This window comes from Bubalus bubalis, chromosome 18, assembly GCF_019923935.1.
Source record: "Bubalus bubalis isolate 160015118507 breed Murrah chromosome 18, NDDB_SH_1, whole genome shotgun sequence".
NCBI classification, from domain to species: Eukaryota; Metazoa; Chordata; class Mammalia; order Artiodactyla; family Bovidae; genus Bubalus; species Bubalus bubalis.
This window is the reverse complement of record NC_059174.1, coordinates 50592805-50613774: the sequence shown is the minus strand read 5'-3', so window position 1 is coordinate 50613774 and position 20970 is coordinate 50592805. Positions and strand designations below refer to the sequence as shown.

Here is a 20970-nt window from a genome sequence, read left to right as displayed (position 1 = left end):
GAAGAGGGCAGAGCACAGAGTGGGAGCTCAGTGAACCATTATATCATCATGGTCCCCCAGGGTCCTCTCCAATATGAGAGGATCCAGAGTCTGACCCCCTCTCTCGTGTTCTGATCCCAGGATCCCATCACCTGGCGAATTCACAGTGTTCTCACACAAATCCTTGTTGGGCCTAAAACTCTGTGATTTGATGACTTTGAGATTCCATGACTCCCACATTCATGCCGGGCTAAATTTCTGGGCTTCTGTGAATCACCCAGTCATGGGTGCCAGCACAGGGAACGCTGTCCCGCCCACACACCCCCCACTGAACCCCCCCAACAAAGCAAAGCACGACACACATGGCTTCTCTCTCCCCACTGATATATTTGATAATTGTCCAGAACCAGAGATGGCATCAGCCAGGGGGCGACGGGGAGTAAAAAAGAGTCCAGGGAGGGGTCTGGGAGGCAGGGGTGAGGAGGAGAGGAACAGACACACACAAAAGACAGAGAGGGTAGAGAGGCAGGGGGCGGGGCGGGGGCGGGGAGAGAAGCCAGCCAGGGGGCGGGGCGTGGGGGAGGGAGGCGGGAGATCACTTGAGGAGGCGGGGCCAAGGGGAGAGAGGGCCCCTCCCCCCAGAATACAAAATGAGGGGCACTGGAGTGGGCGGTCCTGGGCTCGCGAGGGCAGGAAAGAGATGCGAGACGTGGTGGGGCTGAGGTCAGTAGTAGGTTTCCTTCTCCACCCAACCTGGAGAGACAAAGGAGGAAAGAGACACAGACGGGAGAGACGGGCACGGAGAGACACACAAGCAGAGACAGAGAGGCAGCGACACAGAAAGAAGTCCAAAGGGGCAAAGACACAGAGACAGACACAGAGAGGAGGAGGCCCGGAGAGAAGGGGAGAGGGAAGAGGTGCCAAGGGGATGGAGAGACAGCGCGGAAGGGAGGAGGGGGTATGGGAAGGGCGGGAGGAGGGGGAAGACAGTGAGGTTAGCATCGTCACCAGGCGGCGCTCTCCCACCTCCCCCTCCAGCTGCCCGGTCCCATTCCCCCCGGCCTCCCACCTCTACCCCCGTTAGCCCCTCACCCCCGGGGTTCCTGCGCAGGATGAGTTTGCGGATTTCGTCGTAGACGAAGATGAGGAAACTGTAGGGGAAGGCACAGAACCACCAGCTGGGCCTGCGGAGAAGCAGAGGAGGAGCGAGTCAGCGCCTCCGGGCAACACGGAGGAAAGGAGGGGCCACGCCCAGCGCAGTGCCCCCTGATCCTTCGTGCCCAAGGTGACAGGTGCCCTGGCCATGGCTCTGGGCCGGGGTCTACAGAGCCCCACCCCACCCCCCACCCATGACGGTGTTCCACTGCAAAGGCTCCTGGGAGGGCCCTGGAACAGGTGGTACCTGGAGGGGGAAAGGCACTCACTTGAGAGGGTACATGCGAAGGGCCACATCCATGCCTGGGCAGTAGGACAGGAAGGCCGCCAGGGCCGTCTCCTCAAACAAGCCAAAGATCAGGATCTTGTTCCTGCAGGCACAGTCAGGGCTGGACCCAGAGAAGCCCACCCGGCATCCCCACCCCACAGACACAGAGGCACCCCGCCCCGGGCAGACGGAGAGAGACAGACAAGGAGACACACAGGGATGGAAACAGAAAGAGGCAGCGAGGCACAGACGGGTCCAGGGAGATGGCGACGGTGAAATATGAAGACAGAGACACACAGATAGGCCGGGGTAGAAAAAGATAAAACAGATTTGGAGAGGGACGCAGGAACATCCCAGTAGCGCGTGCGCACGCACGCACGTGCGCGCGCGCACACACACACACACACACACACACACACACACACACAGGGAATCCAAGATAGATGTGACCACTGGAGAGAAAATCAACTCAGAGGCAAAACCAGAACAGACAGACATGGGGCGGGAGGGAAAGCAGCCACAGCGACCATGACCCTCACTTCATGCCCTGCTGGAAGACAGAGTTCCTCCGGGTCTTGCAGATGATCAGGTCAGCCCACTGCACGACCACTATGCTCACAAAGAAAGCCGTGTGGCACGTGAACTCCACCACCTTCCTCTGCTCGTAGGTCTGCGAGGGTGACGATGCAGTGTCAGTCAGTGGTCAGTGTGGCCGCAGCCCCGGCCCCTACTCCTTGCCCACGTGCTCCTTGTGTGCACCATCCCTGTGTAGGTCCCCAGGGCAAAGCGGGGACTCTGTCCAGATGGGGTCCCCTGGGAGGACATGTCTGACCTCTGTAGCTCAGAGCCCCTCAGGAAGAGTCAGGAAATGGACAAGGAAGAAGAGAGCATACTGGTGACCTTAGTTGTGGACCAGAGAACCTGGGGGCCTCCTGGGGGGACACTGGCTGGGCTGTGAAGGGAAGACAGAGACTGGGAAGGGGGTCACAAAGGCTTCCTGCCTGGCAGGGCAGAGAGCCTGGCCAGTGGACAGGACCACAATGGGTTGGGGCAAGAGCGCCAGGAGACCCTTTGTGTCCGGGGGAGGGTCTTGATGACCCCCAGGGCAGAGGGGCCATCACAGGAAGCCACCCGTGCATGGATAGGACAGCCCACCATGGCCCAGGATGCTGTGGGCCGAGACCCCACCTGGGAGGCCCACGGCCACGCTGTGGGACCCGGCCCTACGCACCCACTGCTGTCCATAACTGTCCTCCAAGTCATTAACCGTGCGGTCATCCCAGTTCAGCCGGATGCCCACCAGGTTGCCGGGCAAGAAGCCATTTTCTGCCAGGATCACGAAGTAGGAGAAGAAGCCACCAAGAGCCTGGATCATTCCTGGGGGAGGAGAGTAGGGAGATGAGGAGAGGCTCAGGTGGGGCGGGCAGCCAGCCCAGGGCACCTCTGGGGCCCCTTGAGACTCCGTCCTCTGCCTGAGCATCCTCCTGGCTGGGCTCCCAGAGGACGATCTGAGAGCGCCACCTGGTGGTGAGCACCTGAAAAGCGCTCCCTGGAGCAGCAGACTTAGGGAGGGGGCTCCCCAGAGATGGAGAACCTGGAATTCCTCCCACTTGACCCAGGCCACGTGGACATCAGGAAGTCCCTGAGGACCCCCACGCAGGAATGACTTTCTCAGGCCTCTGACCACCACCACCAGGCCTCTGCTGGGACACCTGTAAAGCTCTGCACTCTCCCCTCCAGCAGCAGACGGAGGAGGAGGCAGGAACGGGTGGGGCTCGCCCCTGCCCTCAGAGAGCTCACAGGCTGACTGGTCCTTCCCAGCATGGTGGGGGGTGGAGCAGTGGCGTGGCCCTCCTGGGCCACTCAGTATCCCACACGCACCCCGGGGAGGCCTTTCCTCCACCCCCCATCTCTAAGTCACTCCTTCCAAACTTGTGGAGTCCCACACCAAGGTCACAGGCGTGAGACCTGGCACCCAGGCCACAGAAGGGGAGCCCAGAACCAAGGTCACCTCTGGAACTGACTGAACCCCACTGTAACTGCTGCCAACCCCGCCCACACTGCGATCCTTCCTGGCCAGCTTCCTGACCTTATATTAGGTAAATATGCCCACCCCGGTACTCACCCTCTAGCGCCCTAACCAGTCACTTAATGCCACCCTTCTAGCAGGAGTTTTCTTCATCGTGAGGCTAAAAAACTGGCTGCTAACCCATAAAAAGCATTGACTCTCCCCCACCCACTACATTTGCAGTATCTTCATTATCTCTGCTCCTTGCTCTTAATACACTCACTCCTTTCTGAAATGCTCTGTGTCTGGAAATTCTTCTCCAGCCCATGTTTGGACTGCCACGACTAGACCTATGGCAGCATGTCCTGCTTTTCACTCCACTCATTCAACACAAGGTTCCCGAGTGCCCAGGGTGGGCCAGGCGCTGGGCATTCAGCCGTAAGCCAGGCGGGGGCCCCAGGTCCTCACCGATCTGTCCGTAGGCCATGCTGATGAGTCTCTCATTGACCAGCTTGTCAGTGCGTGGGTTCCTGGGCTGTCTCTTCATGATGTCACTCTCAGCAGCCTCGTACGCCAATGAGATGGCAGGGACCTGGGCAGGAGAAGCCGGTGAATCGGGGTGGTGTTGGGGAACCCTGCCCTCCCAGAGCTTGGGGGTGGCCAGGGCTCACCATGTCGGTGCCCAGGTCGATGCAGAGGATGGTGATGGTGCCCAGAGGAAGTGGGATGTTGGCCATGATGAACAGCAGGAAGGGTGTGATCTCTGGGATGTTGCTGGTCAGGGTGTAGGCAATGGACTTCTTCAGGTTGTCAAAGATCAGGCGGCCTGTTGGCAGGGTGGGCTCAGACCTCAGTACCCACGCCAGGGCACCCTAGTCCTGCTGCCCCTTCCCTACCCAGTCCAGGCATCCTTCCTAATCCATCTCCTCACCACCCGCCTTTCCATTCAGACATCCAACCATGTTGCCTCTGTTCAAACATTCTCAAAATACAACCACTTAGGAAGACTGCATAGCAGTTTTTCTTTTTCCCTTTTTTGGCTATGCAGCATGGCTTGTGGGATCTTGGTTGCCCTGACCAGCAATTGAACCTGTGCCCACAGCAGCGAAAGTGCAGTCTTGACCACTAGACCGCCAGGGAGTTCCCAGTACTTTTTGTTAAAGTTAAGCATCCCTGCCTTATTGACCCAGCAATCCTCATCATAGGTTTATAGGATGAGTGTTTATGTCCACCAAAAAGCAAGTACAAGAATGTTCATCATAGCATTGAAAGTCAAAGTCGCTCAGTTGTGTCCGACTCTTTGAGACCTCATGGACTATATAGTTCATGGAATTTTCCAGGCAGAATACTGGAGTGGGTAGCCTCTCCCTTTTCCAGTAGATCTTCCCAACCCAGAGATCGAACCCAAGTCTCCTGCATTGCAGGAGGATCCTTTACTAGCTGAGCCACAAGGGAAGCACAAGAATACTGGAGTGGGTAGCCTATCCCTTCTCCAGCGGATCTTCCCAACCCAGGAATCAATCCAGGGTCTCCTGCATTGCAGGCGGATTCTGTACCAACTTTATCTTTATCTTTATCAGGGAAGCCCCACCATAGCATTATAATAGCCAAAAAAGAGGGACTTCCCTGGTGGCCTGTTGGTTAAGACTCCCTGCTTCCACTGCAGGGGCGTAAGTTTGATCCCCGGTCAGAGAACTAAGATTCCACAAGCCAAATGGCACAGCAAAAAAAAAAAAGGGAATTGCCATACTTATTTTTTAAAAAGGGACAGACAGGCAGGCTGTTCTGCGGGAGGTGGCATAGATGGTATGATCCCCTTTGTGTAAAAAATAAGGCACCTAGTTGGTCACACCTGCTGTTGCCTGTCCCCTCAAGGTGTGGCTCTCCACAAACTACCAGGGTCTCACCCTAAGTACTTATGGGTGATGATTTAAGTGTACTTCAGCATAGCCCAGTGTGTGTACTGAGCCGGGCGATGTGACGGGGTTTGCTGTACCACTTGCTCTGCTTGTGGGTGTGTCTGGACTTCCCCCTACTGAAGGTTAAACTGTGCTGCTTCTTTCACTTCAGAGAGGCCTTCTTTGCCCCTCCTTATCTAGGTAGGACCCCTGCTGGGACTTCCCTGGAGGTCCAGTGGTTAGGACTCCGTGGTTCCAACGCAGGAGGCACGAGTTCAATCCCTGGTGGGGGAATTAGGATCCCCAACTCCATGCAGTGCAGCCAAAAAAGTGTTTTTTTTAAGGTAGGACCCCTGTTATCATCTATCATAGCACCCTGCTGGTTTTCTTGTCACCATAAGTAATTATGTTTAGTTTTTTGTTTTGTTTATTTTTGGTTTTGTTTGTTTTGGCTGTGCTGCATGAAATGTGGGATCTTAGCTCTCTGACCAGGAATAGAACCCGTGCTTCCTGCACTGGAAGCATGGAGTCTTAACTACTGGACTTCCAGGAAAGTCCCTGTAATTTCATTTGTTATGTTATAATTTGTTAACTTGGGGAAGGCCCCCCAGTTACTGGAGGGCAGGGACCATGTCTGCTTTGCTTGTAGCTGATTCCCCAGCCCCTGGCGTGATGCACAAGGTAGGAGCCCAAGAAATGTCTGGGAGGTGTGAACTAGAGCATCCATGAGTGCGTGCTCTGCACATGCGTGTAACATGTTTTGGGGGGCGGTGAGAAAGGGTTAACCATGTGTCCTCTGGGCCATAGGAGACAAGGGCTCAGGGCATTTAACCTGAGGCTGTAGGCTCAGCTCTACTGTTTGAATTCTCCCTCATCACGAGTTATTCTTCACACTGGGCTCATTTGAAATGTGAGAGAGAGACTGGAAGAAAATGCAACCACAGTGTGAACTGTGAATATTTTTGGATGGTGAGGTTGTGGGCGATGCCAATGTGCTTCTTAATGCTTTTTTGCATTTTCTGTATTTATCATGAATTACTTGGATGATCAGAATAAAATCGAACATGAACAAGCCCCATCTGCAGCCGCATCTAGGCCCGTCAGGAAGTGGTGCCCAGGGGACCCTGAGGTCTGGGCTTTTGGCGGCCCAGCCTCACCCGCCAGCGCCCCCACATGGCCGTGCCTCTGCCTGCAACTCCCTTCGCTGGCATTTCTCTGTGTGAAAATTCCCAATGGCCCTGGGGACTTGGCACAGTGACTCCTGCCCACCTGGGGAAGCTTCCTTGGCCCCCGAATGAAGGCTGGGGGAGAGGCCTCCTCAGGGCCCCTCTGCTTGACCCTCTGCCTCCCTGAGGTTGTACTTCTGAGTATCTTTTAAATACTTCCACCTCTGCCTTGCCCAACAGACTGGGTCCTTGCTGGGCAACACAGAGACCCTGAAGTGTATCAGCTCGGTCCTGCCCCCAGGGAGCCCCCAACACTGTGAGGGGAAGAAAATTGAAAAGGACAAGCTCAGGCTGCACTGGGGGCCTGGTAGGATTCCGCCGTCTCCCCATCGTGCACCTGCTGCAGCCCTGGCCTGTTCCCCTCGCCCTTCTCGGGCTTCACGCAGGGACCCCAGTCTCCAGGGCCACCTGGGCCGACTCACTCACCCTCCTCCACACCCGTGACAATGGAGGCAAAGTTGTCATCCAGAAGAATCATGTCAGCTGCCTGTTTGGAGACGTCAGAGCCGGCGATGCCCATGGCCACCCCAATGTCGGCCTTCTTCAGGGCGGGAGAGTCGTTCACACCATCCCCGGTCACGGCCACGATGGCTCCCTGGAGGGAGAGAGGGTGAGCACGGCACCTGGAGGCCTGGCACCAACCCTCTTCTCATCATGGACCCCGGAGTCCTGGCCCCCAGCCCCTTTCCCCCGAGGGACCCCAGCCCCCACCTGTCTCTGACAACCCTCCACAATAATGAGCTTCTGCTGGGGGGAGGTGCGGGCGAAGACGATCTCAGTGTGGTTCTGCAGGATCTCATCGATTTGCTCGGAGGTGAAGTCCTTGAGGTCAGTGCCGTGGATCACACAGGCCTTGGCATCCCTGGGGAGAGCAGAGAGTGGTCAGGACATGCGGACAGACCGACAGACAGGGAGGGGGGACGGACCAGGCTCTGAGAGAGGGACAAAGGGCTTTGCGGGGGTAGGTGTGGGGGGATCAGAGATGAAGGGAAATGGGGGCGGAGGGGCTGCAGGAGGGATGGAGGGCAGACCTCAGGAAGAAATTTGGGACCCTGGACTCAGAGGAACAGAGATATGTAGACAAGCAGGAAATAGAAACAGACACAGAGAGAGACATGAGGATGGGAAAGCTGAGGGAGTCAGAACAGAGATGAGAGAGACAACGACATAAAAGACAGGCAGGAAGAGACTGATGGACACAGGAATGAGGGACGTCATAGAATCCTCCCAGATGGGAATTACTAGCAGCCCATTTTAGAGAGGAGGAAACTGGGGCTCAGAGAGGCTAAATGACTCACCCAATGTCACACAGCTCACGCGTGGCCAAGCTGGGATGTGAGCCCACCCCTTGCCAGCCTCACGCAGCTGGAACACCAGGCTCCGCATCATTAAGACAGAAGAGGAATGGGGCCCAGATGCTGAGTCAACAGAGGAGACCCTGGAGGAATGGGACCCACTGTCCCAGAGGGACCTGAGTCGGGCTGGGCGGGGCTCACCGAGGGTTGACCTGGCTGACAGGAATGTTGAGCCGGGCAGCGATGTCCTCTACAGTCTCATTGCCCTCGGAGATGATGCCCACGCCCTTGGCAATGGCCTTGGCCGTGATGGGGTGATCGCCGGTGACCATGATGACCTGTGGGCATTGTGTGCAAATGGTCCAGCCTCACTGCTGGCCCCTGGAGCCCTGGCCCTGCCTCCCCTGATGCCCCCCGGGCCACACCTTGATGCCTGCACTGCGGCACTTGCCCACCGCGTCGGGGACAGCCGCTCGGGGAGGGTCAATCATGGACATGAGACCCACGAAGCAGAGGTTGTCAGTGGTGAAGTTCACGTCGTCACAGTCGAAGGCAAAGCCCTTGGGGAACTGCTCCTCGGGCAGGTAGTAGTGGCAGAAACCTGGTGTGGGGAGAAAGGAAGAGGGGCTGTAGCCTCAGTCCCCCCTGCCTCCTGCCCACAGCTCCCGTGGCAGCAATCAAACTCCCCAGCTGGCCAGAGTCAGTCCACACTCATTTCCGAAAGATGGCTTCCCCTGTCATTCATTCAGTCAATCACAGTGCATTCTGAGAGATCCTATTCTGAGCCAGGCTCTGGGCAGCACCACATCCCTCTTTACCCTCCAGCCCCTGCCCCAACTTGGCCCCACCCCTGGTGCCCACCAAGCACACGCTCGCCCAGGCCACCGAGCTCGAGGTAGGCATTCTGGAAGGCCTCCTTCATCTCTTCATCCAGCGGCTGCTCCTTGCCGTGCAGCAGGATGGTGGAGCAGCGGTCCAGGATGCGCTCGGGGGCGCCCTTCATCACCAGCAGGTACCGGTTGTCATTGGGGTCCTCAGTCTCGTGGATGGAGAGCTGCAAACAGAGCAGAGGGTGGCCATGCCTGAGCCTCCCAGGGACCTGGAGGCTCCCTGCGCCCGGCCGGGGGGAAGAGGACTCCCCGCCACCCCCTCGGGTGCCAGGGTGCCACGGATGCCAGGACAGACCACAGCCGGGCTCCCAGAAGGCACTACCTGAGAGATTGTCATCTGTTTCTCGGACCCTCTCACAGAGATCTCTGCTCATCCCTGCCCGTTTCTGTCTCTTTGACAATATTTCTTCTCCTCTGTGTCTCTCTCACAGAAATCTCAAGGGTCCTGAGGATACGGGCATTTCTCTCTGCCTCGTCCGACGATCTCTCATCTCACATTAGAGGCCATCACCGAATCTGTTCAGCTCACCTCTGAAGTACCCAGATTCTGACTTCTCTCACCTCCCCTGCCTTCCCATTCACCCACCAGCATCTCTCATATGAAATATCACAGCAGCACCCCACATCGAGTCCCTGTGTCTGTCCTCCCCTCCCCATTGTCTTTTATTTTCTCCCCATGGTAGGCAGAAGGAGACTTTAAAATATGAGCGTCAGTGAAAACTGGTGCAGCCACTTTGGAAAACAGCCTAGCTATCCCCACAAAGCTTAAACATAGGGTTACGACGTAAGCCGGCCATCCCCGGGTATACACCCAAGAGGCGTGCAGGCGATGTCCACACAGGAACTTGTAGGCGGATGTTCACTGCAGCATTATTCATAGTAGCCAAAGGGTGCAAATAACCCAAATGTCCATTGATAGATGAATGGATCAACAAAATGTGATCTCGCTATACAACACGAAGTCATTCAGCCATAAAAAGGAATGGAGTACTGACGCGTGCTACGACACGGAAGGGAAGGGAAGTGAGAGTCGCTCAGCCGTGTCCGACTCTGTGGCCCCATGGACTCTGCAGGCCATGGGATTCTCCAGGCCAGAATACCAGAGTGGGTAGCCATTCCCTTCTCCAGGGGATCTTCCCAACCCAGGGATCGAAACCAGGTCTCCCGCATTGCAGGCGGATTCTTTACTGTCTGAGCTACTAGGGGAGCCCTGAGGAGCCTGGAAAACACGATGCTGAGTGAGAGGACTCAGACGCTCAAAAACACATATTGTAGGATTCTGTTGACATGAAGTGTCGAGAATAAGCAAGGGCATAGAGACAGGACGTGGATTAGTAGTTGCTTAGGGCTTGGGGAGACGGGGGAGGTAGGGGAACAAAGCCAGAGAGTGTGAGGGTGTTTTTTGAGAGGATGGGAATTCTCTAAAGCTGACTGAGTAGACGCTAACTATGCTACGTTGTATATACTATACTATATACTATGTGTGACTATACTAAGACTCTTGAATTATGTACTACGTGGGTGATCTACGATGGTGTACGAACTACACCTCAATAAAGCAGTTTTTAAAAATGTGAGTCAGGTCCCATCTCTACCCTGCTCCTTGGCTCATGCCCCGCCACCAGGGTCACACCCAAGTTGTGTCCACAGCCCATGAGGCCTGATGGGACTTGGCCCAGCACACAGAGCCCTCATCTCCCACCATGCTTCCTGGTTCCACAACCCCCTGTTCAGACACCTCAACACTTTCCTGCCTCAGGACCTTTGCACATACTATGCACACTGCCCCCAGATACCTGCAGGGCTTCCTTCCTCAGCACGGTGATTTCCTGACATATTCCAAATTCCCTCAAGTCCTCATGCCTCTGTTATCGTCTGTCTCCTGGCACAGGAGCATAAGTTCCACAAGAGGAGGAACTTCACTGTTTCACTCACTGCTGTTATGTCTCCCCAGCACCTAACACAAGCCTCCCAGACATATGGTGGCTGCTTAAAAATATATCTGCTGAATGAATGAATGAGATCTCTGGCTGGTTCCCACTCTGCTGCAGGAAATCTTTACTCCTCTGCCTCCTACTCCCACAGAGACCTCGCTCTCACTCCCATCTCTGTTCCTCTCTCCACTCTCAGTCCCATTTTACAGATGGGGAAACTGAGGCTCTGGGAAAGTTAATAGCTTGCCCAAAGCAGGAGGGCAGTGGGGCAGAGCTGACTGCTTTTTGGGGCATCACAGAGAAAGTGGAGAGCCCCAGGGTACCTGGTATTTGTTAGTGGAGTTGAAGGGGATCTCGGCCACTTTCTTATTACGTTCACGCATCAGCTTCACAGAGCCAGAGGACAATTCGATGCACTTGAGCAGAGCAGATTCGGAGGCATCCCCGGCCACATCCCTCTGTAGGGCGGGAGAGAGGGCTGTCAGAGCAGAGAAGCATGGGGTGGGCAAGAGCCAGGCTGAGGCCAGTGAGAGGGGGGGCCCACCTTGAGCACAGGGACATTGTCCTGACCCCCCTTGAAGACAGCACGGTTGCAGAGTCCAGCGATATGGGACAGGGCCACCCAGGTGTGCGAGCTCTTGTCGAATGAAGTCCCTGAAAAAGCCACCAATCAGGGCAAGGGGCACCCGGGGCGGGGGGCCAAGCACCCTCTTGTCTGGCTCCACCCTCACCTGACTGGTCCTCAGTGGTGTCGGCCTCGTGGATCTGGTTGTCAAACCACATGTGGGCAACTGTCATGCGGTTCTGGGTGAGGGTCCCTGTCTTGTCTGAGCAGATGGTGGACGTGGAGCCCAGGGTCTCTACAGCCTCTAGGTTCTTCACAAGGCAGTTCTTCCGAGCCATGCGCTTGGCAGTCAGTGTCAGACAGACCTGGGCCCGTGCAAGGACAGGTGAGTTACAGGTAGAGTCAGGTGGCGGGGCTGGGCCGGCAACACGACTGTCCAACAACCTGACTGCTTAGCCCAAAGAGAATCCTGGGCAAAGAATCACCCAGAGACTCCACCCAAGGCACAGACTCATAGAAATGGGCTCAGATGCACCCCCCAAAATATACTAGAATGTTCACAGCAGCAACATAATAGTCCCAAACTGAAACAATCAAAATGTTCTCTAACAGCAGAAGAGAAAATTGGAGAAATAAAAGATGGGAATACTATACAGAGATGAAAAAGGATAAGAGATCAGTACCTACAACCTCGTGGGTGAAGCTCAAAAACAATGTTCAGCAAAGAAGAGCCAGAAACAAGAGTTGCTGCTGAATGATTTCACTGATGTGGAGTAAAAAAACTACTGTTTGAAACCAGGCTATCCTAGGGGTAATCCTGGGGTTGCAGGGGAAGGGCTGAACAAGGTCTTGAGAGGGCTTCTAGGGAACTCCATCTGGGTGCAGATGACCTAGGGTGTGTTCAACTGACTCCAGCTCATCAGTATGTTCATGTGCAACTCTCGCGTGTACAGTGTAGGTCAATAAAAGGCCTTGACCTAGAGTAGCTTTGAATTTGCTAATATGGAAAAGTTTGCAGGATCTATTGATTCTAAAAGAATCAAGGAGCAGAACAGTATTCCTAGGATGGTCCCTTCTGTGTACGCTGAAAACAGTTACTACATATGTGGGAATATGCCCACCTCTCCTGGGAACGGTACAGTGAGCCTGCTTCAGAAGGGGGGTGATGGCTAGGCTAGGCAGTGGGTCCAGACTGTTATTTTACTCTTTAACTATTTTAATGTATTCTTTTGATTTTTTTACCATGAAGGTGTACTTCTTAATTTTGTAAGTTAACTTCAAAAATGATAGGGTGGTTAGCTTGCGGGATCTTAGTTCCCTGACCAGGGATCAAACCCAGGCCCTCGGCAGTGAGAGCACGGAGTCCTAACCGCTGGACAGCCAGGGAAATCCCTGTTAGTTTGTTTTGTTCATGAGGCCCGCTGAGTCCCAGGACCCTCCTTCTTCAATGTCTGGGAGGATTTGGCCCTTGATGTCTTGATTGCAATTCGGCCCCCCAAGTTGCAATCAAGATCATTGCCATTGGACTTCAGTGGTTAAGAATTCGCCTTCTAATGCAGGGGGCATAGTTTCGACTCCTGGTCAGAGCACTAAGATCCCACATGCTGTGTGCTGCAGCCAAAAAAAATAAGTAAATAAAATAAGATCATTGCCTAAGGGTTCTGCATGGGGCAACTAAGACCCAGTGAAGCCAAGTAAAAAAAACGTTTTAAAAGAAAAGATCTTTGCCATCAGGCCCCCAGCCCCCTCCTCCCTCAGACCCAGGGGTCTGGGCCTTACGGTGACAGTGGCCAGCAGGCCCTCTGGGACATTGGCCACGATGATGCCGATGAGGAAGATGACAGCCTCAAGCCAGGTGTATCCAAGAATGAGGGACAGGATGAAGAAGGAGACGCCCAGGAAGACGGCCACGCCAGTGATGAGCTGGATGAAGTGTTCGATCTCGATGGCGATGGGCGTCTTGCCCACCTCCAGCCCCGAAGCCAGAGTGGCGATGCGGCCCATGACGGTGCGGTCGCCTGTGGCCACCACCACGCCCCGAGCCGTGCCTGTGTGGCCAGAGGGGACAGGGCTGATCCTCAGCAAGGTGCAGAGAGACCCCAAGCCCCTGAGGTGCGTCTGTCTGTCTGGACCAGCCTGGCCCCACCCGGGTACCCACCCCACCCCAACCGTCTCACCTTCCACGCAGTTGGTGGAAAAGAAGGTGATATTCCGGGTCTCCAGGGGGTTGTCGTGCGTGCAGTCGGGGGAGCGGGTCTGGGGCTCTGATTCGCCGGTCAAGGAAGAGTTGTCCACCTGGGGTGGGGGCACAGGGGACAGGGCTCAACCCCGGGCCTGGGGTCAACTGGCATTTGCTCAGAGGAGATTTCAAGATTTTTGTTTGTTCGTTTGTTTTGTTAACGAGGCGGAAATCTCATTAATTAAGGAAACCTGTGTCTGTGGAGGTCACAGCTAGAGACCTAGAAGTCTGGGTGTCAGAGTTGGGCTCTTGAAGGTGGAGAGGGTACAACTTCTAGGCAAGGTCAAAGGCACTTGCAGGTCTAGGGGAGGAGGAGGGGGCCTGGACTCCTGGGTCCGAGGAGGAGGGGCTGGGGGTCTGGACTCCTGGGCTGCTCCAGGAAGGGCAGAGCTAGGCCCCACACCCACCTTGCAGCCGTGGGCTGAGATGATGCGCAGGTCGGCTGGAACTCGGTCTCCACCCTTGATCTCCACAAGGTCCCCAACCACCACCTCCTCAGCATTCACCTGCATCTTCTCACCTTCCCGGATGACCAGGGCTTGCTGCGGGTGGGATGGAGAGGCGTCACCTCCCTGACGCTCTCTGCCTGAGGTCTCTGGGCACAGCCTCGGCAGCTGTCCACACCCCACCTGGCCCCTTCCTGGGCACCCCTCACCTGGGGAACCATGTTCTTGAAGGATTCCATGATCTTGGAGCTCTTGGCTTCCTGGTAGTAGGAGAAGCAGCCGGTGATGATGACCACGGCCGCCAGCACGATGCCCAGGTACAGCTGTGGGCAGACTCAAGGTCACGGCTCGCCCCACAGCAACTCCCCACCGGCCCTACCCAGAGATGTGTGCAGTCTGGGGAGAGAGCTTTGAGTAAGTGGGCTTCTGCAATTGTATGTCTGACCTCAGGTTGTATCTATTTGACGGTCTGTGTCTCTCTGGCTGTCCATGTTTGAGTCTCTCTTTCTTTCTCTTTTTTAAAAAATGTTTGTTCTGTTTATTTATTGGCCTTGCCATACAACTTATGGGATCTTAGTTCCCTGACCAGGGATCAAACCCAGGCCCTCAGCAGTGAAAGCATGGAGTCCTCACCATTGGACCACCAGGGAATTCCCTTGAATCTCTCTTCCTGAACAAAAGTGTGCCTGAGCCTCTGGTCTGTCCGTCTCTCTATTTTGTGGGTCTCTCAGCCTATGTCAGAGAATCGGTGTGTATGCTGTTGTCCATGTGTCTGTCTGTGTTAAGATCAACGTGCCTGTCTGACTGAATGCCTGACTTTAAATGTAGGAGACTGTTTGTGTTTGACTCTCTCTAGGTGGGTCTCTGTCTCCCTCTGTTGGTCTGTGTAGGTCTGAGACTCTGGGTCTGTTCACCTGTTCAGGTTTTAATTTCTGAGAATCCTGTCTGCGCTTGACTCTCACACCGCTCTGTCCACCACCAGGTTATGCCTGCGACTCTGTGTGTTTGGGTGCTTGTGTCTGTCTGTCTGTCTCTCGGTCCATGTCTGTGTCTGTGCCTGCGTCTGAACTAGGTGGCCGTGCTTGAATCTACGTGTTAGTGTGACTGCCTGCACTGACTCTGCAGTAGTGTGTACATGCGCATGTGTGGGTGTGTGCGTGCAAGGATCTCCATGTAGTCAGAATACAGGTCTATGTTTATGAGCGTCATGTCTGTTGAGACTGTGCGTGTGTGTGTCCCCTGTGCTGAGTGAACAGGACCTGATAAATCAGCACGTGGGTGCGCCTGGGTCTCTACATGAGCCCATTCACTGAGCATCTTTTAGGCCAGGACCACCTGCTTGTGTCTACCCTCAAGGCCAGTGATGTTACAACACAGCTTTGGGATGGAGCCCCAGCTCATACTCCCTACTGTGTGACCTTGAACAAGCAACTTGGTCTTTTTTATTTATTTATTTATTTTTGACTGTACCATGTGGCTTGCAGGATCTTAGTTCCCAACCAGAAATCGAACCCAGGCCCCCTGCAGTGGAAGTGCCAAGCCCTAACCACTGGATCGCCAGGAAGTCCCATACTTGTCCTTTCTGAGCCCGTTTTCCTCCTTGCATCTCTGGTTTTCTCACTGAGTGATTGTGAAAGTTAGATGGGAAGAAGTCAGAGGCGGGGCTTTGAAAAGTCCAAGGGGAGGAGTGAGACATGCATGTCTCTATGCGGAGGAGCTCCTGGGCGGGGTGGGTGGAGGGCACTCACGTTGTCGCCAGAAGGGTCGTCCTCTGTGCCCGCCTGGATGCCGTAGGCCAGGAAGCAGAGGATGGCCCCGATCCACAGCAGGATCGAGAAGCCCCCGAAGAGCTGGCGGCAGAACTTGACCCACTCCGGGGTGGTCGGCGGCGGTGTGAGCGCATTGGGCCCATCTCGGGCAAGGATCTCCTGGGCTTTGCTGTGGGTCAGACCCTGGGGGACACAGGACTCACATAGGACCCTCCTGGAGAAACCTGGCACCCCAACACTACAGAGCACCCTCAGGCATTGGGGGGGTCATGCCTCCCCCACCCCCACCCCAGGGACCCCTGTCCCTCCAGCCCGGCCGCACCTGTACACAGTCGGTGTTATATTTCCGGCAGACCTCTTCCACGGACATCTTGTGCTCTGTCTGAGGAACAGGAGTTTGGGGAGACATCGGGTGAGCGTGGAGGCCTGGCGGTAGGGGGGTCATTGGGGGAGGGGTCTGCTCCGGGTGGGTACAGAGGGTGGGACTCACCATAGCCACCTCCTTCTTGAGGTCATCCAGGTCCCGGCGGTCTTTGGTGCCCTTGCTCTTCTTGGGCGAGCCCTTGTCATCTTTCTTGTCCTGCGAGGTGGCGACACGATAGCTGTCAGAACCACCAGACTGCGGGCGAGAAGGGGTTACAGGGGGGCACCGGCCCTGCGGCTGTGCAGCTGCGTCTCCGGGCAGGGCCTGCTCTGGGGGCTCTGTCTGTCCCTGCCCTTCAGCCTGGGTGTCTCTCAGAACTCCCGAGGCTTGTCTTCTCCTATTGCTTCCCACCCCGCCACCCTACACCCCCCATCTCTGGCTCCTTGGATCTCTGTGCCAGCGAGTCTCCATCTGGGTCTGTCTATGCCTCTGTCTCTCTCTCTCTCTGTCTCTAGGTCTCTCCCCTTCAGTCTCCATATGTCCTTTTTTCCTCTGTGTGTCTCTTTCTGTCTCTTACTTCCTGTCCCTGGGCTTGCCCAAGGCCCCCCACCCCACCCCAAGTGTCTGTCTCTTGCTATGTCTGTTGGTCTGTCTCTCTTGATCTGCCTCTCCAGGTCTCTGCTTGTGCCTGTCTTATTCCCTTTTGTCTCTCTGTCTCCTTCTGCCGCTTTACCTCTCCATCTGTGGCTATCTCCATCTCTCTGCAGTTCTTTCTCTGATCTCACTGTCTCTCAGAGAATGTCTCTCACATTCTCTGTCTCTGCATCTTTATGCGTGTCTCTCTGAGACTGTTGTCTCTCTCTGATCTCCGGCTCTTTATGTTTGCCATCTCATACAATATCTGTCACCGTCTCTTGAACTCTTTCCCTGAGTCTGGCTGAGTCAGTCTCTCTGTGTTCTCCCTGGGTTTCTATCTCTTTCCAAGTTGGTGTGTGGGGATCTTAGATTATCCCTGAGTGTCAGTATTTTCTGTCCATCCTTATCTCTACTTCTTTCTGTCTTCATCTCTCAAGGTACCTGCTTTTCTGTAACGCTTGGTGCGTCTCTCCCTGTCTCTACTATTTCAAACATCTTGTCTGTCTGTGTCTCACGGTCTTGCTCTGCCATCTTCCTCTCTACCCCCGTATCTTTCACTCTCTCTCTCTCATCCATCTTGGCATCTCTGTGCTTCCAGCTCCAGGCCTCCCCCATATAATTCCCCCAGGTCTCTCCCTGTCTTTTCTTCCTGGCTCTTTTCTTGGGTCTCTTCTCCCAACTCCATGGATGTCTCTCTCAGAGGACCAGTTGGGACAAATGCCCAGGAGGTCGCCTGTTGGGCCCAGGGATGGTGGCCTGGCTGGACGTGCAGTCGGTCCCGAGGGGCTTGACTGACAAGCTGTGGCCTAGCCTCTCTCCTGGGGGCTGGCGGGAGCCATGAATACGTTTGGGTGGGGGTGGGCATGTTTAGGTCTCTGAAGGACAGACTAGCTGCTGGCTGGGATTCGGGGTGCAGAAGAGCAAGAGGAAGAAGTCCCCCAGGCCTGGCGTGAACTGGATGTAGTGTGGGGGGAATGAGGGAAGTTCTAGTCTGGGGGCTTGGGCTCATGGGGAAGCCAGCGTCCTTGGAGGCTGGCAGGAGGGGTGGGGTGAGGCTGGGTGCTGATAGCGGCCCGCTGACAGATCTTACAGGCCCAGAGCCAAGCTGGGATCCCAGGCTCAGCGCGGCTCAGCGCTAATCCCCTCGTGACCTTGTAGAGGGTTGAGCTGCCTGCTGTCTGCCCCCAGACCCGGAGGCTGAGCCTGGGGGGCTACTGCATCCTAAAGGCCTGGAAGCCGGGGTTTCAGGGGGCAGGAGGGTGGCTTGGCACTGGGCCAGCCCTGCAGCAGCGCTGTGTCTGACACTGAGCATGGAGATTCAGGCGGGCAGGGAGGACCCTCCTCCACCCCCGCTTCAGGAGGGGTCTCAGCCTCCACAAGGGGCAGACCCACAGATGGAGCACAAGGTCGTGGGCACAAGTTAGAGAAATGAAGGGCAGGCAAGAGAGGAAAGAGAGGGGCCTGGAGGGAGGTGGGAAGAAAACTAGCTGCCCACCCCTGAAACCTTAGGGAAGGCCAGGAGCTGATGCTTGTGTCCCTATGAGACCCAGGGCTGCAGTCCCAGACTCCTCCATCTGAGAGAGGAGAGGCTGGGGGTCTTGATCCTGGGGCTGGGGGAGGAGGGGCTGGGGGCCTGGACTCCTGGGTCTGAGGGATGAGGGACTGGGGTACCCCGGTCCCTGGCAGGTGAGCCTTGGTTGCTGGTTGCCCTTGTCATGACCAGACTCCCTTGGGGGCGGGCTTCCATCTGTTGGAGGGCGAGCCGAGGCTTTCCCAGTCAAGGCAGGAGGCCCAGATGGGCGCACTGCGGGGCGGGAGCACCTCGGAGGGTGGGGGACACGCGTGTCTGGCCGCTGCAGCCGCCTCTGCAGCTCCTTGCCATTTTCCACGCCAGCCGAGCTCAGGCAGGCTCTGCCCCTCGGCCCGCCCGTCCCTCCCCCTTTCAAGGTGTCTGAGGCCTCATCCCGGCGTCTCTCAGTCGACCTCCCCTTGTGCCCTTTGTCCCCTTTTCCTGTCATCCAGGCTGCCTCTGGCTGTCTCTGGATGGGATATGTCTGTCCTTGGGTCTCCTCATCTCAGCCTCAGTTTCTCTCTTTGTCTCTCCATGTCTCTCCTTGTCTGTATCTCTCTATCTTTCCATATCCTCCTGCCCGTGTCTGTCTCTTTCTTTGTCTCTATATCTTTTTCTCTCTTTGTCTCTCTATCTCTTTGTCTCTTTCAGAGCATCTCTCTCTGTGTCTGCCCATTTCTCTCTGTCTTCCCATGTCTCTGTCTCCCATGTCTACAGCGCTCACTTCTCCTGTCCCACGTCTTTTCCTAAGACCCGCCCCCAATTTCTTATCTAAGGCATTTAGCCTCAGTCCTGTCTTCCAATCTACCCATGGCTTCCCTTCCATTTCCACTTACCTGGAAGCCATCACTGACTCCCACCTGCACCTTCTCTCTCCCAGTCCTCTCCCCATCCAATTCTTCTTCCCCTTCAGCCTCGCCCACCCCCATCCACCGACCTGCAGTCCCATCCCCCACCTCCGTTCCTGGACCCAACAGCCTTCCTCCGCCATCTTTCTCCCATCCCTCATATTCGCTCTCCCATCCCAACCCCCTCTCTCTTCATCCTACCCAGCCCAGCCCACCAGCCTCCTTGCCCCCACCCCCTCCCTCTGGCCCCGCCCCAGACACTCAGGGAGGGATCCAGGGCTGCAGCTGGGGGGTCAGGTGGTCAGCCAGGGAAAGAGGCGGCATCTGCTGGAGAAACTCACAGACAAGGACACACGGACACAGAGGAAAGGGCATAGCCGGGCATGCACAATACCCCCACAACACGCATTTGCACACATAGCCCTCAGCAAGGCACTCAGTCTCCCTGCCGTGGCTCTCCTGCTCCCCCCAGCCCCCAGGTCTGCTCCCCCAGATTAGGAGGTAGACACACGCTGCAGACCCAGGCTGCTCCGCACTGCGGAGCAACCCCATGAGGGCCTGGAAGGAGAAAGGGAGGTCATCGGATGTGCATCTCATAGTCTGGATCTATCCCCGCCTGGCCACGGAAGCAGACGGGCTTCAACACCCCCAGACACAAACACCGGCGTTCAGACACACCCAGACACGGGTGCAGACATTCAGACACGACCCGGGCCACACAATCGCAGGCGAACGGTGCTGCCAGGCCCGACAGAACCAGGAACGCGCACACGCACACGCACATCTTCGGCTGAGCAGGGAACCACACCAGGGCAGACAGAGAGGCCGAAGGCCGGTCCGTGCCCCGCGGACCCCGCACACAAAGGACACGCCAACATGCGCCACAGACTCCCACCGACCCAGGCGGCCCCGGGCACGCACTCAGCCAGCGACACAACCACACGGATGGGCAGGGTCAGCTGGCTCCCAGGGATCTGCACCCGGGTCCCGGAGAGCAGAGGTCCCAGAGTCCTCGTCCCCCGCTCTCCGCAGACACCCAATGTCACTGGACCCACAATGTCACACACACAGGCACGCGCGCACACACACACACACACACTCGCACACAGGCATCGCCTGGCTGGCCCGAGCACCTACCCCCATCTTGGCGGCTCCGGGGGACAGGGGCACTCAGGCGGGGCAGGGGCCGAGGCAGGGGGCCTCAGGGTGGGCTTAGGCGCGGGCTCGGGCTGGGGGCCTCTGCAGCGCCCGCGCCTCGGTCCGCGCGTGGGTCCGGCGGTCAGCCCTACCGCACAGAGTCTGCGGCGCCCGCCGCCGCCTCCGCCTCCTCATATGCCCGCGCCCGCGGGGGGGCCGGCGCCGGCCAATCAGAGGCGCCGCCGCCCTGATGGATGGCCCGCGGCCCCGCCCCCGGCACTGCAGCTGTTCTCCCCGCCCCCCAGCCTCCGCAAAGTGGCGGCTAGGCGGCGAAGGGGGAGCGCTGCGGGAAGCCGAGAACCCGGAGGCCCCCCCCCCCCCGCCAATGAGGGACCTGGAAGCCCCTGCAGTGTGGGGTGTCGCCTCCTAGGAGGGGGCGCTGAGGGTGGGAGAGCCCCGGAATCCCCCTCATTGTGTGCCACCAGAGGGAGGGGTGCGCTGTGGAAGGTGCACACCGGGTGGGGGGAAGCCCCGTAAGCCACTGCAATAAGGAAGGAGGGCCAGAGCACCCTTCTCTGCAGTGAGGCAGGGGGAGCCCTGGAGACTGTGGGGTGCTGTTCAGGAGGCGGAGATGGAGGGAACCCAAGAGGCGAGAAAGATACCCCGCGATGAGCAGGGACGCTGCAGGGGGGGGCGGGGCCCCGAGTCCCCCTGTGTGTGACCTCCCCCCACCCACTATGGCG

The 20970-nt window shown here is 56.8% G+C and overlaps 1 protein-coding gene across 2 annotated transcripts; it reads right to left on the bottom strand.

Moving 5' to 3' along the window:
- Window positions 1–346: 346 nt before the first annotated feature.
- On the bottom strand, window positions 347–20402 carry ATP1A3 (ATPase Na+/K+ transporting subunit alpha 3). 2 transcript variants are annotated; one of them, XM_006041256.4, is made up of 23 exons: window positions 20228–20402; window positions 16163–16291; window positions 15995–16054; window positions 15652–15855; window positions 14113–14226; window positions 13865–13999; window positions 13396–13513; window positions 12998–13266; window positions 11385–11583; window positions 11198–11307; window positions 10977–11111; window positions 8691–8883; window positions 8255–8430; window positions 8031–8167; window positions 7246–7396; window positions 6961–7129; window positions 4082–4236; window positions 3879–4002; window positions 2634–2779; window positions 1942–2072; window positions 1404–1505; window positions 1072–1163; window positions 347–732 (listed from the first exon to the last, which is right to left on the bottom strand). In XM_006041256.4, the coding sequence occupies exons 1-23, from the start codon at window positions 20231–20233 to the stop codon at window positions 704–706; spliced, it is 3084 nt and encodes a 1027-aa protein (XP_006041318.1). In that variant the 5' UTR covers window positions 20234–20402; the 3' UTR covers window positions 347–703. The 2 variants fall into 2 exon arrangements, with proteins under 2 accessions (XP_006041318.1, XP_025124982.1); XM_025269197.3 differs by having other exon boundaries at window positions 16163–16252.
- Between the last annotated feature and the right edge of the window lie 568 nt (window positions 20403–20970).

What these genes read in the sequence shown, in the direction of transcription:
- ATP1A3 (XM_006041256.4), bottom strand. An exon ending in CCTGGGCGAGCGTGTGCTTG is followed by an intron (nt 8,431 to 8,690) that starts GTGGGCACCAGG and finishes TCCCCACACCAG; the next exon opens with GTTTCTGCCACTACTACCTG. An exon ending in CCTGCGCAGGAACCCCGGGG is followed by an intron (nt 733 to 1,071) that starts GTGAGGGGCTAA and finishes TTGTCTCTCCAG; the next exon opens with GTTGGGTGGAGAAGGAAACC.